General features: G+C 26.5%; 1 protein-coding gene across 1 annotated transcript; it reads right to left on the bottom strand.

The window, feature by feature from the left end:
* Nucleotides 1-3,543: 3,543 nt before the first annotated feature.
* Nucleotides 3,544-13,899, bottom strand: CBP (sarcoplasmic calcium-binding protein). The gene is made up of 6 exons (XM_089226564.1): nt 13,774-13,899; nt 10,322-10,438; nt 9,128-9,295; nt 6,974-7,114; nt 5,681-5,761; nt 3,544-3,881 (listed from the first exon to the last, which is right to left on the bottom strand). Exons 1-6 carry the CDS (start codon nt 13,804-13,806, stop codon nt 3,723-3,725), a joined length of 699 nt encoding a protein of 232 aa, XP_089082690.1. The 5' UTR covers nt 13,807-13,899; the 3' UTR covers nt 3,544-3,722.
* Between the last annotated feature and the right edge of the window lie 1,364 nt (nt 13,900-15,263).

Genomic DNA, 15,263 nt, shown 5'->3' with positions numbered 1-15,263 from the left:
CACGTGCTTCAAATGCAATGATATTGCAGTTGTTTGAGTTATACGGTATAATCGGGTTTAAGCATATACTTAAATTGATTATTTATAAATTAAAACCGTCTGGAATCTATAGTCATATAGATAATTTACACGATGTGTTCGACTATTCATTTCACCAATACGATTTATAATATTATATACTATTTATGTATAAGTTCTAAACAGGTATGGTTTATGCACAAAATTCATTATATTTTTATTTTCCGGAAATTCAAAATCATAATTTACAAATGTTGTGGCTCTAGCTGCAATATTTAATCATTTTAAAAGCGTAGCTAGGTATCATGTTTTTTACGATAAATAACGGTAAGTATTCTATATCTATTGAATACAGTTCTAAATCAATCGCACAAACGTTAATAATAATAAGAATTATCATATTGTCAAACTAAAAAATGTCGGGTAAGTCGTGTATGTCACTCTGCTGTACAGTAGGTTACAAGTGGGTTACTGTAATGGATGGAATTAAATTTGAATCCAATGATATTATATCATTGTATACGAAAAACGATTCTGAGCGAAGACGGTTTATCTGTAAATTCAAACTTTGAATGCTTAAAAAAAAATTGTTACTATGTATTCCTTTTATTTTGCAACTGCTATTGTAAAAATATGTTAGGAGCCTTGTATTAAATTTTCAAATCTTAGAATTAAAAAGGAAAACTTTTATGAATTTGTATCTAAGATAATTTGAATATTGCCGTAATTTTTACGTATTTAGTCAAAATTTGAACTTTAAATGCTTATAAAAAAAAATTGTCACTATATATTTCTTTTATTTTTCAATTTCTATTGTAAAAATATATAATGAGCCTTGTATTAAATTTTTAAATCTTAGATATAAAAGGAAAATTTTTTATGAATTTCTAGCATAAAATAATTTACGAATTTTCGTGATTTTTACATAATATGTTGTAAAAATTCAAACTTTGAATGCTTATAAAAAAAAATTGTGACTATGTATTTCTTTTATTTTTCATCTTCTATTGTAAAAATATGTTAGGAGCCTTGTATTAAATTTTCAAATCTTAGAATTAAAAAGAAAAACTTTTATAAATTTCTATCTAAGATAATTTGAACATTGCCGTAATTTTTACGTATTTAGTCAAAATTTGAACTTTAAATGCTTATAAAAAAAATTGTGCCTACGAATTTTTAATATTTTTTAACTTTTATTGTTACAATGTGTAAGAAGCCTTGTATTAAATTTTCAAGCTTTTCTACCGAACAAATAAATTTTTATCGATATTTATAGAAAAAAAAACTAATAAAGTTGAAAAATTAAAATGTCAGTAAACAGCTCAAAACAAATCTAAATATTTTGAAAATTTTATCAAATATATAACACGCCTATATAAAGATTCAGTCAAAATTTCAAGTATCTGTGGTAATTTGTTTTAGAGTTACACCAAAATAAGGAAATCGCTAAAAGTGAAAATCCAATGTTGTAAAAATTTAAATTTCAAATGCTCATAAAAATTTAATTTGAATTTCAGGTGGAATTTTTATTTGTGATAAAGATTGAAAAACTTGTAAGGAATCTTGTATTAAATTTTTAAATCTTAGATTTAAAAAGAACATTTTTTATGAATTTCTAGCTCAGAATAATTTGTGAATTTTCGTGATTTTTACGTATTTTGTCAAAATTCAAACTTTGAATGCTTATAAAAAAAAATTGTGACTATGAATTTCTTTTATTTTTCAACTGCTATTGTAACAATATGTTAAGAGCCTTGTATTAAATTTTCAAGCTTTTCTGCTTAACAAATACATTTTTATCGATATTAATTTAAAAAAACTAATAATGATCGAAAATTTCAAATGCCTATGAATAGTTCAACTTAAGTCGAAATTTTTTGAAAATTGCATGGTGGATAAAATATACTTATATAAACATTAGGTGAAAATTGCATGTATCTATGGTCATTTGTTTTAAAGTTACATCAAAAACCAAAATCGATTTTGTCGAAAAATGAGTGTGCGTAAAATTTCCCGTTTTCCCTTAATTTTTAGTTTGTTTTTCTCGATTATTTAGAAAATTACTAAGAATTTTTCAATTTTGACCCCTAAAGTACCAACTAGATTCACTTTCTGATCGAACGAGGTACTGAAGTCAAAAATCTAAGCACTTTTACTGCCTCAAAACGTGATGACAGACACAAAAAAAAAAGCACACATCATGGTAAAAACAATACATTCATCGCTCCGCTCAGAATCTAAAAATGTATTATAAAAGTATACAATACGTATATATAGTCTAATATGTAAGGTTACCAGTTACTATGTATAATATAATTTATATTTTTTAGTTTTAGAACGTGAAGCCTCGTCGCCCTCATCAAATTATTTTAAAAAATGTTAATCTGTTGTCTCGTGACATATATAGATTTTTAAAAAGTATTCAATACACGTGACATAAAATGTAATAAAAATTAATTTACATAATTACTTATTCACATGGGCGTGTGCACGGGTGCTTGCAGAAGGTTCAAATTGTGGTGAGTCTGCAACATTTTTTGACGGTGCAAGTTAAAACCGCTTAGTCACAGTCGACAGTCGGGTAACCCAGGAGAAATGTATTCTTCAAATTATTTAATATCAGAAGGGAGATAAAATGGATCCCATTTTAGATAATACATTGATCCTTTGTAGAATAAATCGTATCTACAGTACAGGGTGTAACAGCATACTATTTGACAAATATTATAGGTAGTGATATTCGTAATGAAAATTTGTCAAATAGTCGGCCCTGCTACACCCTATATAGCTTACTAAAAATATAGGTGTACTTACCTAGTCAAAATATTATGAATTATAATTCAGTTGTAAGTAAAAGATCGCCTGCTAATATTTTAATTAGCCACCGTAGTGTGTCAATAACACAAGCCCTGCCTCTATAGCTGTATCATACAAACATATACAATTACTATTAATTGTTACAGTTCAAAATTTATTTGGCTGCTTTATTTTGTATGCTCCTTCTGGAATTAAAATGTCCGCACACCTATGGGAATTCCACACATCTAAAAGGTATTAATATATTTATTTTATAGTAATATAATTTAACATATTATAACAGAATTGGCCAATTTACAAATCGAGAGTCGCATTCGATCGCGTCATAGTCGTAAGCACCTAGGTGGCTCGCGCCTCGCGTCTTATTTACAAAAACTGAAATTTCTATATTTTTTTCGTATACATTTTATAGGGAAAATTTTTTCAATATATAGAAATAAGTATATAGTATACAGGTAAATTAACAATAATATATAATAAATATATACATATTTGTATATATTATATAAATATAGAATTATGTAGAATTATAAAATTTATTTATAAATATTTTGGCTCTTTGAAATGTATACACCTATGTGTAGCTCGCGAACATATTCATGTTAGCCACACCTGATATTTAAGTACGATTAATATGAAAATTAGGAAGTATAATAAGTATTTAAGTAACGGTTCATGAATAGGTACTATGTATAAAGTATAAATATGTACACACAATATAAACAATTATATTAGGTATATTATAATATTACCTATTATATTATTATAATTTTGTACAAATTACAGTAGGTGTACATAATATATTATTTTATAATTTATCTTAAATTATTGATATTAGAATTTGTAATAAAATATCGATGATATTAGTTATAAATTTATAACTATTGTTAGTTATACTTATAGCTAATGGTGCCGTTGTCGACTATTTTATCTTCAACTTTATGTTTATTGTGAAACAAATGATGTTTAATGATCAACATTAAATCTTCCAGTTTAATTGTATCATCTTTGTCGTTTATAATGCCCAATGACTTGATTAAGTTAGCCTGTACAATAAAACAAAAATACAATAGTAATATATTGATTAATTATATTTAACATTATTTATTAGGACTGCGTGAATTCAATGGTTAGGGAAATATTCAAATATGCACTAAAAATGTCAATAAATATGCTCAATCATGTAAAATGACTTTTATAAAATAAAAATTACAATTGTTATGTCTTTATGAATTAAAAAATACACTAATAAATAGTTTTCTTAAGATATTAAAAATGTATATTAATATGAATATAAGTAAACGAATCTAAATTTTTAAAAATTAATAATATATTGATAAGCATCATGAATCTTATTGTTTTTAAAATATATGCAAGATACACTTTTAATACTAAAATACCATATGTAACTAATGGGCACCTGAAAATTAACCTATATTTTTGTAAATGGTAGGTACCCAAGAATTAATAAAATATAATAAAATATATTATTTATATAGAAATTTAAAGATATAATTAGAAAAGAAGAAATAAATCAGATTACTAAATAACGATTATATTTTACGATGAGTCTTTTCACTTTTGTAGAGTAAATTTTTTAATAACATATATACATTTAAGATAACTAGTGATTTCTGATTTAATACCTACTCAGAACAGCCAATGTATTTGATCTTAAGTACGATTTTATTCTTTTTGTTTACAGAAGGTTCGTTTTACAGAATAATTTTGTACTGGACAGCATAAATAATAAATATAGATAAGGGGTTATGTGTTCGAAAATGATATGTTCGAATAAAATGTGTTCGAATGAAATGTGTTCGAAAAAGCATATGTTCGGATGAATTTTTGTTCGAATAGTTAAACTCAGTCTTAAGAACAAGCATATTATATTAAAATATTATTTATATACTGAAAAAAATTATTAAATATATAGGTAAAAACAAGCATATTATATTAAAATATTATTTATTTATTTATTATTTATATAGTGAAAAAAATTATTAAATGTATAGGTCTATGTATATCGCCAAATAAAATAAACAAATGTATATACGAGTAAATTCAAGTTAAAAGTTTAAATGGTACGCAATTCGGCGCGTAAATAATGTTAATTGTTAAATTGTCGTAAATAACCGTCTATCCCTGGTTAACGGTATAATAGTTGGAATATACTATAGATAATAGATATCTTAATTTTTATAATTTCAAAATAATAAATACAAAGTTTTCGAACAAAAATTCATCCGAACATATGCTTTTTCGAACACTTTTCATTCGAACACATTTTATTCGAACATATCATTTTCGAACACGTAACCCGACACCATAAATATATATATACGTTATATTTCAATATACGGATACAAACAAAAGGTATAAAAATCACTCACTATTTTATTTTATTTAAAATAGCTATCGGAAAATTATTCTCTTATAAAGTTATAACCCAGATAAATTACTACGAAAATGAATACATTCAAATTATTCAATAGGAAATGATAAAAAAAGGTTTTCTGATTCTTCCGAATATTCTTGTTACAATATAATTGTACAACTTGTTCTCTTACTTTTAGTTAGATTAATTTAAAAAAAAAAACAAATTATATATATATATTTTATTTTATTTTTCACTTTGAACTAAAATATGTAAAGCACAATTTTGGATTTAGAATGGCACCAAGTTATGAACCAAATTTTTATCACACTTAATTTTATAGTTTCAAATAAAATTAATTGATGTTCAAAATCAGTAAATGCATAGCGCTGTTAAACACCAAGAATTCAAGATAAACATAATATACGTCAATAGTAATTGTATAAAATTATTTATTAGTATAATTACCTTCTTTGATGTCCCAATACATTCTAAAAACTTAATATATTCTTCTTTTGAGATATCACCGTTCTGGTCTTTGTCAACAGCCTGTGTGAAAACAATAAGTACTTTCAATTATTTTTGCAACAATAGTTCAAATAAATCAAAATCAATTTTTACGATTACAAAAATCTTTGTATAAATATTTACCTACTTTAAAACAAGCAAACTGCATTGATATTTACATAAATCGATATAAATAAGGAAAATTACTGAAACATTTATATTATTTATACCTAGTTATATAAATTATTAAAAAAAAATATTATTATTAAATAGTATTAAAAATTATTCAGAGTAGCTAATTTAAAGATAAACTAAATTAGATTATTAAATTAGATAATGTAACCGTATAAAAACGTATAATTGTGGTTTGAAGATATTTAAAAATTAAGATTGTAAAATTGTACCGATCATTTTTAAGGATATGAATTATAAAAACAAAAGAGTATCATTAGTAATCAGTTGTTATAATTAATTATATATATGCTAGCTACATCAGAGTGCAGGAACTTTATTTGTGATGAAAATGGTGGGGAATACAAAACACATAAGTTATTGTGTGATCCCTCCAAATTTCGTATCATAAATACTGGTAGATATCGTAGTGTATATAACCATGGGTCCAGGCACTCCAGGCCCTCCTACTGTCCTACTTGAATAATTTACCAAATTCACACATATTATGTTAATGCTATAACTACAGCCATTAAATATATCTGTAGAATTATAGAATACTACTAATTAGTGAAAAATATAAATATTTAAATTACTAATAATAGTAAGTTTTAACGACAAATAATTTTGTGACGGTTGTCATTTTTTAAATGTTGAATAAACATAAATTAAAAATATAAATAAATAATCATTTCGATAAAACATGGTGGAAAATTAGTTTGGGTATATAATATACCCGGTATATAGCAATATGCATATTATGTTAAAAAGCGCGGGACATGTTGAGGTCCATAGCTTCGGGGTGTGCTGGGTAGGGGGTGGAGGAGAGAGGGGACGTCGCCATCCTATCCACAATCTTTGCCCTCTCTAAAAATATTAAACCTACTAGAAATCAACATTGTTTTATAAATGATTCCCCCTAAAATTTTGTTTGTTCCACCTGAAATTTGGTCTGACTACCGGCCTGAACATGTTCAACCTCATAGCCGAAGCGAAAGCTATACCACTAGCTTAGTGCTGTAACCGACGGGTGCAGTATACCTATAATAAGATTTTTACAGTTTACACTTATTAATTTCATACCTTAAATAAGTATGGCAATAGTTTAACAACGTCATCCTCCAGGCCATCGTTTTGTTTTACGTACTGAATATACTTCAAATATTTCTCTACCGTAACGTAATCGAACGGATCAATGCATCCCCAATGTTTGTACCATAAATTCTGAAACGGAATATTTAAAATATAAGTTTTACATCAGGTAAATCGTGTTTAAAAAATGTCTTGCTGCAGTTTTTCATTCTAATGTGCGCAGCCGCGCAGGCCAGATACCTATATATTATATATAGTTAATATATATTATAGTGTATTTGACTTTGTGAATACATAAATACATTGCAAATACATATTATTAATATTTAATACATATAATTGTATTAATCAATATATTAAATATTGTATATTATACAGGCCACAGGTGCTCATTGGTAATTGCTCATACCTGTATATTTTATCCTTTATAATACCTTCTTAATAAATGTATTCATTATCTGATTATTTGTCATTTTTGAAATATACTTAGACCACATATAAATTTGTATTTATTAGCAGTGGCGCACACAGGGGGGGGGGGGGTTAGGAGGTTATAACCCCCCCCCCCCCCCCCCCCCCCGAAATGTCTTCCTTCATTACGAGCGTCTGGAGAGGGAGACAACCCACGAATAAATTTCTCATCAATTATTATGTCCTTATTTCTTATCAAATATATTATAAGATTTCAATAATATCATATTATTTTAATTTGATTTTGTTAGAGATTGGCATTAAATTTATAAAATTATATATTTTATTGCATACATTGTTCTATTAAAACAAGTTAATTATTTTCATTTTGAATTCATTGACCTTTAAACTGTTGATAATAAATTAAAAAATTATAATATAGACCATAAAATATATTAGATGTACAAATATAGGTCATACTATTTTGATACAACGTTTTATCATTTTTTAGCATAGGACTATACTATAGTAAATTATTAATAGAACAACCCCCCCCCCCCCCCCCCCCGAAAAAAAATCCTGTGTGCGCCACTGTTTATTAGTGATTAGTAGGGCTCGGAAGGAAATGCATATTGTTCTGTATGATCTCAATTTATAGCAGACCTAGCTAGAAATTTGAAATATACAATTGCGAGTTAAAAAATTGAAAATTGAAAATGCATATTTTGCATATTTTGCCAATTTTAGCTAAAAAGTGCATATTTCATTAATTTTATACACATATTATGCATATTTCATATTTTTTTTTAAATAATTGATTTTTTTCCTTCTTAACCTGACTAACCTGTTAATTTCAACTAATATTGAATATAAAACTCAAAATGATCAACTAAGGTATTTATTGTCATCGCCACAGTTAATTACGGAGTTAATAACAGTGATGTACCTACTGATGTGATACGAATTTAGTCTATCACGCTAGTATGCCGAAATACTTATTTGTATTACTATCTTATCGTCGATAAATTACCGTAAATATAATGATGGTTTCTTTGTTTATCGTTACTGTTGATTGTACATGATTGATGTTTGACAGTGACAGTTTCGTTTTAGACGTCGCGTCGTATTGTTAGTAGCCAGTAGGTGAAGTGCGTACATTTTTGGAATTCAGAATAATGTTTTTGCATATTTAACATTTTTAATGCATATTTTGCAATTTTTTCGTACATATTTGCATGCATATTTTACCTTTTTTAGCTCCTACAACTTCCGAGCCCTAGTGATTAGTATAATTTTCAATTCACCATAGCCCCAAAATACCAAATATTGGCCTCTAATAATATCAAGTTGCATAAAGTTTGATAACACAAACACTTGTGACTCGTTTGAATTTTTGTTTAAATTTTATAGTTTATCTGGTATATAATTACATAAATATACTACCTACGGTAAGTACATCTACATTTTCGAAAGCATAATTGGCTTCACAATTTACTGTAAAATGGTAGGTTGTTATCGTATGGAAAAAAGTTTATTTAATTATGTCATTAAACGATTCATGAATTGTATAAAAAATCAAATTATTAAAAAATATGGGCTTTGATTATAATGGTACCTGTTAAATTAAAAACCAATAATCATAATTTAAAGTTGCTTTATAAATAATAACCAGCAGCTGGTATATGATAATTAAAAATGTATAGCCTATAGGTATAAATCACGTAAATCACGTACTTCGATAACTCTGCTGAACATAAAGCTTTGTTCGTCCGTCATGTCGTTGAGTTTTGAAAAACGTTCAGTCAATTCCTTTAAATCTTCGATAGATACAACACCGTCATTGTTTACATCCAACAGCTCATGATAAAGAGTCAAATTTGATACACATTTACTGTCCAGTTCCTATTAAAAATTTTAATAGAAGATGAACAAAATATACATATATATGTATTTTGTAAAAACCCGAAGTATGAAAGAGTATGTATGTTACGCAAGGTATATTTACTATACAGGAGTGGGAATAATTATCTGAAGTATAATATTGAAGAGGATGATATAGGTATGGTCATAAGAGGATGGATCAGTATTCAGTGCCTGAGTGACTAGTATAGAAATGGTATATACTGTATATAAGAAACGTATATAATATGACCTAGTAATCTATTTAGTAAATTAATTAAAAATGTTTTTACATAAAGAATCTTTTAATATTATGCAATATTACATAATTTTGCTAATACGGTGAGTCGGTGAGATATTTAGATGAAAATATAAAATTTATCTTCGTTTTAAAAATTAATCATTATATTTTATTAAGTATATAACAAACATTAACTCAAGAATTTGTAACTATAATTTTTAAAAAAATAATATTTTATTTTACTATACTTTATCGTTATTATTTATTTATAATATTATTTATACATTATAAATTTTCTTATAGTTTTGTTATAATATTTGTTTGATAATTTCATTAAAGTTTAACCGATTTCCATACTATATAAAAATAGTATTAGGTAGGTACCTATACCCACTTATAAGAATTAAGAGTGCTTAATCTAATCACTCATTTATATCTCACATAGCATATGAAACTGATCACTATGTTAAATTTTTTATTGATTATAGTTATATGATTAGTATAGGTAAAGGGAACAATAAGTCAATTTGGACATTTTTGAATTATTAAATATTCTACACAGTACATTATTAGAATACTCAATTTTCGTCTGTAATGAAAATTATTATATTACATTATATTTTTTTATTCTGACGTTCTATTAAAGTATTAATAAAATATTGTATGCTAGACGCTAGTATATATAGGTATTTACTGGTATTACGATTACTTAGCCAGTAGCTACCTACACATTATATATTATATTTAGGTAATAGTACCTACTAAATTAAGTTAGTAATTGTTCTTACTGTAGTAGTATTTTTCTTTTGCGTACATTGGTCGTTCTCAAATAATTTTCTGCTGATTAAAAACTTATTTCCATTGTAAACAGTTTTCGCACAGTAATTGGCTACAGTAGGTCTCTTCTATATAGGTATGAAAATAAACAATTGTACATTATAAAAAGTTTATAAATTATAACGAATCAAAAAAGTTATAGATTTGTGTAGGTACTTACTACAGTATTCATATAGTAGTATATAATCTTTAGTTATACTTAAATCCTACATTTTGGGGTGATTTTTAATCTATGAATTGGGTTACCTAATATGACAAAAAATAATATTATTTCGGAAAAAAAACCACTACGTCAATAAATTACACCTCCGTATACTGCAGCAACGTGTATAGATCTACTATAGACTTCTATAGACCTTTTACTGAGTTTTTCTCATAGATCGACTCATCCTATATCAAATACATTGATAATCAAGTGCCTAAATGGCACATTGATGCAGTCGGTTTAGTATAAATAAATAGTACCGATATATAGTACTATTTCAGAGTAACTCAGTAACCAAAAAATGCCACCTTTCTTGACACGATGGAAACGTGAACGGAAACGTAGCCAAGTAAAAGGTCTAATGTATTATGTTTATTATTAATCACATGGTACCAGTGGTTTATTCAATCTTACTATTATGGTTGGATCCTATATTACCTATAACAAGGTATCTATTTGCGTATTGAATTGTATAATACATTATTTTGAGACTATTTTTGAAATTGTTTGTACACCTGTACTAATACTAAATTACGCTACAATTGATACAATTGCAAGTATATAATATTAGTTTATGCTTTAAATCAAAATTCAAAATTTCAACAACTTATTATTTGTTTTTGTATCATACTGAATAATCTAAGATGTAAATATTTTAGAAGTTGAATTACCTTCTATAATCTGCTAAGCTTTTCAATAATTAAACAAAATATATTAGCTGCAGCAGTAAGGATGAAGAGGCGAATAGAGTATTGAAATATGACATAACCCATAATAATTATATGTACGATGCACTTATTTTATATTTAGCGGGCTGTTATATAGCGAGTACAAACACTGGAGCTCGTGACATGCTTTATTATATCATTATATTATGTACATATTGTATTAGTATTACGTAGGTTGGTGTATAATATCGTGACGCATAAAATAACACTATTGTTATTTGTATTTCTTCTCTAATGTTATAGGCTATTTAATACTCTTATAATGTTATGCATTTGACTGTCAACACATTTAATGGTGCGTATAGATACCTACTTAAAAGCTCAAGCAAACAACTAAGCCAAAAAATAAAATAAAACGAGAGATTAATAATTTCTACATAAATAATTTGATATATTATGATATATACTATGTACATGATAAGCGCATTTATATATTTATACGTTAAGCCCCATGATAAATGTAACCTCTAGAATAATATTATGTATCTAATATATTTACAGTTATTTAGAACGGTTGACACATCATCGACGACCTTCACGTTATTTTAATTTATATAAGGGATCGATATTAGACACATATATATGTTAGTTAAAAATAAGAAAAATAAAAAAATAAGAAAAACGCATCGAAATGATCGGCTCACGACTCTGTAATATCCGGTCGGACCGACTGTATAATAAGTAACTAGGGAAAAGAATAAATTCTATTTAAATGCTAATAGCGTTTCAGTAAGACAAACGGCTGAAATCGAACCGTCGCCGTCGCACCTTGGTACTCTCATCGATGAAAACCCATTAGATTTAGACACATATACCTACGACGTTATATACGTGAATGGTCAAAAAATTTAAAATAATAAATACCCTAACCTTGAAGGAGATTCTACACAAATTTGATTTTCGAAAAAACATTCACGGACAGTTGACAATAATGCAAATGTGCAATACAATATTGTGAAAAACTGATGATGTGATGTGACGAAGGAGCAGCAGGTTTCAACTAAATGGATATCGTGTTTCAGACAATTTATCATTTCCTTCCCACCGTGGATCACAATACCGATTATTGAGTGCCGATTTCCAGCATCAGCAGCAGGAGGTAACCCTAACGAAAAATGATCAAGGACATAATATAACAATAAGGTATTATAAACCTACCTACCGCCCACATAACAAGATGACGACATGCGGGAAGACTTTTTTTACGATTTTTATTCATAAAATATTGTGTCCTGGGGATGGTCACAAAATCAATAAAATAAGCGAAATGTCCGATTTCCGTAGAATTATGTAATTGATGATTTTAACACAGTGAATAATAATGATATAATACAATAGCAGTGGCGTATTTTGGATCGACCCTATCCCTCTTGTAGAATTGATTTTTCATTGTATTTTTATTTCATCTGTAATTATTAATAAGCTATCGAAATAAGTCAAAAAGAACCTAAAAATTATTTTTTAAATTATGTTATATCCACCTATATATCGAATTTATAATAATTTTTGGTAAAAAAATCAGGCGAATGTTCACTCACGAAAATAAAACACCCTTACATAAGTTCCCATACGACAAAAATTATAACGATTACAAGTTTCCTTTTCACATTATTCCGATTTAGAGACCAGGACTGGCAACTTAATAGTTTGTATAGTTAAAAATTGTTTGTTATTGTGGTGCATTAAAAGGTCTAATCCAGTTTTTAATTGAATTTAAATATATAAAAACCTATATAGTTTACGTATTTTAATTTAATTAGAATTATTTTTATGCAATACAAAAAAAACAGTGTTAAGTTCAAATTTTCAAATTTTTATTCGTTTGATAACTTACGTACTGGTGTACTTATATTTGTTTAATGAAAATTGCATATAAAATTGTTTACCTGATATGTTTCATCTAAGAACTCATTAAACTCCCAAAAGTCGGGTCTCTATAAAGTTATTAAATTTTAAAATTAGGTACAATAAACTGATTTTTCGAAAAAATTCCAGTTCACAAATATTTTTGTTTTCAAAAGTACCTAATTGGAATATTTTTGTTTGCCCTCTTCTCGCTCAAAGTACCGACTAAATTCTGTTATGATATAAAAACAGTATTCAAAGTTGATGATATGAACATTATTACTGCTCCAAAAAGTGATGTAAAGACAGGTTAAAAAATAAAACTAATAAACAATATATAATAAATACAAAAAATACGATATCTAGTGATACTAGTGATAGTATTAAGTATTTTTTTTTTATAAAAATGCATTTTTATAATACAGAAATATTTTGTATGCATTTGAATTTGGACTATTGTAAGATATTAAATACTAACAATCCAATATCAATTGGCTATTAAAAAGGTAACTATAAGATTTTAATTTATGGAAAAAGATATTAAAAAAACAGTATAACCTGCACTTATCTATATACTTTCCAAAATAAAAATAAAAATATATTATCTTTTTTTCGTAATACTTACCATGTAAAGTACAAGTCTTGTCAAATTTAACATTTTGTATGATGAAAAAAAAAATGTAATTATTCAACTATGAACGAATGCATGTATTTAACAATCCAAAACCGCTGATCAAACTGTTTTTTTTTTTTGTTAGTTAATAAATAATAATAGCAATTAGCAACCACTAGGTAATAGGAAATCAAAGCAGTAAGCACCAATATCCAATGATCCCGTATTTGGCTGAAAAATAATATGACAAACCAAGATAAGATGAACATAAACATGACGTATTGTTTTTAATTACTTAGATTAGGGAATAAGGTACAAAAAACATACCTAATGATTCGATTTTAGTAAATGTCTCAAATTAATTGAAACAATAAACATGTCAAAGTGCACAAAAAAAATATACATTTTAAATGATTATTTATTTAAAAAAACTGGATTATGTAATTATTACATAATTATAAAGAATATAAATATTGATTCTTGTTACCTATTTTATTTGTCTGAACACATTAAACGATATTAATATAATAATATAATATATCATATACGCAATTGTAACAAATCAGATAGGTAAATAAAAATATATAAGCACTACAGAAATTCTGTAACATATATATAGTGGACACTGGACAGTGATATACCTAGGCTAAGTTTATATTATATAAATTCTGAATTGTTATTCTTAAGAATAAAGAACAATGTTATAGTTTTAAACTTATAAAAACTGAAAACGATACGTAAATTAATATTTGGTATTTAACTTCTTGGCTACTTACCCCCCCCCCCCCCCTCCCACCATCCATTGATATTATCATTATTTCGAATAAGTACATATGAACTTCAATCAAATGTTGAACTAATCTTTTTTTAAGCTAATATTATAATCCAGTAGTTTAAAGAAGAGAAGTTGCTATTAATTTCTGTACAGTAGGTGTCTAAATATGTCGCTGTAACAAGTGTGTTAAATTTGAATTCAATGATCCAAAATCATTGAACGAAAAACGATTCTGAGCGTGCGTAGACGGTCTGTTGGCCCATATTACCATATTATTCTGCGATATTGTTAAGTATATTTTATGATAATATTTGCTAATAAAGTCATTTATTTTACTATTAATCATTTTGATTAAGGCTAAGCATGAAGCAGTATACCAATATACAAAAAGTCCGGTCCCCTTGTAGTGATGCCACGAGGAACAAAAGTAATTAGTAATAGCTAGTTAGGTAGGTTGAATATTACATTATTTTCCAATAAAATTCCATTTGAAATTTCATTGTATGTATTCAATATAATAATATACTTTAAAAATGTCAAGACTGCTCGAAAAATATTTTAAGATCATAAAAAGAAGTTACAATTCATAATTTTTAGTTTACCTAAATAGGTACCTATCTATTTCGTATAAGTTTGAACTTAAAATATCTATAAAATTGTTTTTATATTATATTATTAGATTTTTTGGTTACATTTTAGACTTCTTATGAGAAATATTTTAATACAT

Source organism: Diuraphis noxia, unplaced genomic scaffold, assembly GCF_037042655.1.
Source record: "Diuraphis noxia isolate RWA-SAM2 unplaced genomic scaffold, SU_Dnox_SAM2 contig0004, whole genome shotgun sequence".
Taxonomy (NCBI): Eukaryota; Metazoa; Arthropoda; class Insecta; order Hemiptera; family Aphididae; genus Diuraphis; species Diuraphis noxia.
The sequence above is the reverse complement of the archived record's forward strand: the minus strand, read 5'-3'. Positions and strand labels throughout refer to the sequence as shown.

What these genes read in the sequence shown, in the direction of transcription:
- CBP (XM_089226564.1), bottom strand. Translation starts at nt 13,806, where the DNA reads ATGTTAAATTTGACAAGACTTGTACTTTACATG. An exon ending in CAAGACTTGTACTTTACATG is followed by an intron (nt 10,439 to 13,773) that starts GTAAGTATTACG and finishes ATACCTATATAG; the next exon opens with AAGAGACCTACTGTAGCCAA. An exon ending in TGTTCAGCAGAGTTATCGAA is followed by an intron (nt 7,115 to 9,127) that starts GTACGTGATTTA and finishes ATTCCGTTTCAG; the next exon opens with AATTTATGGTACAAACATTG.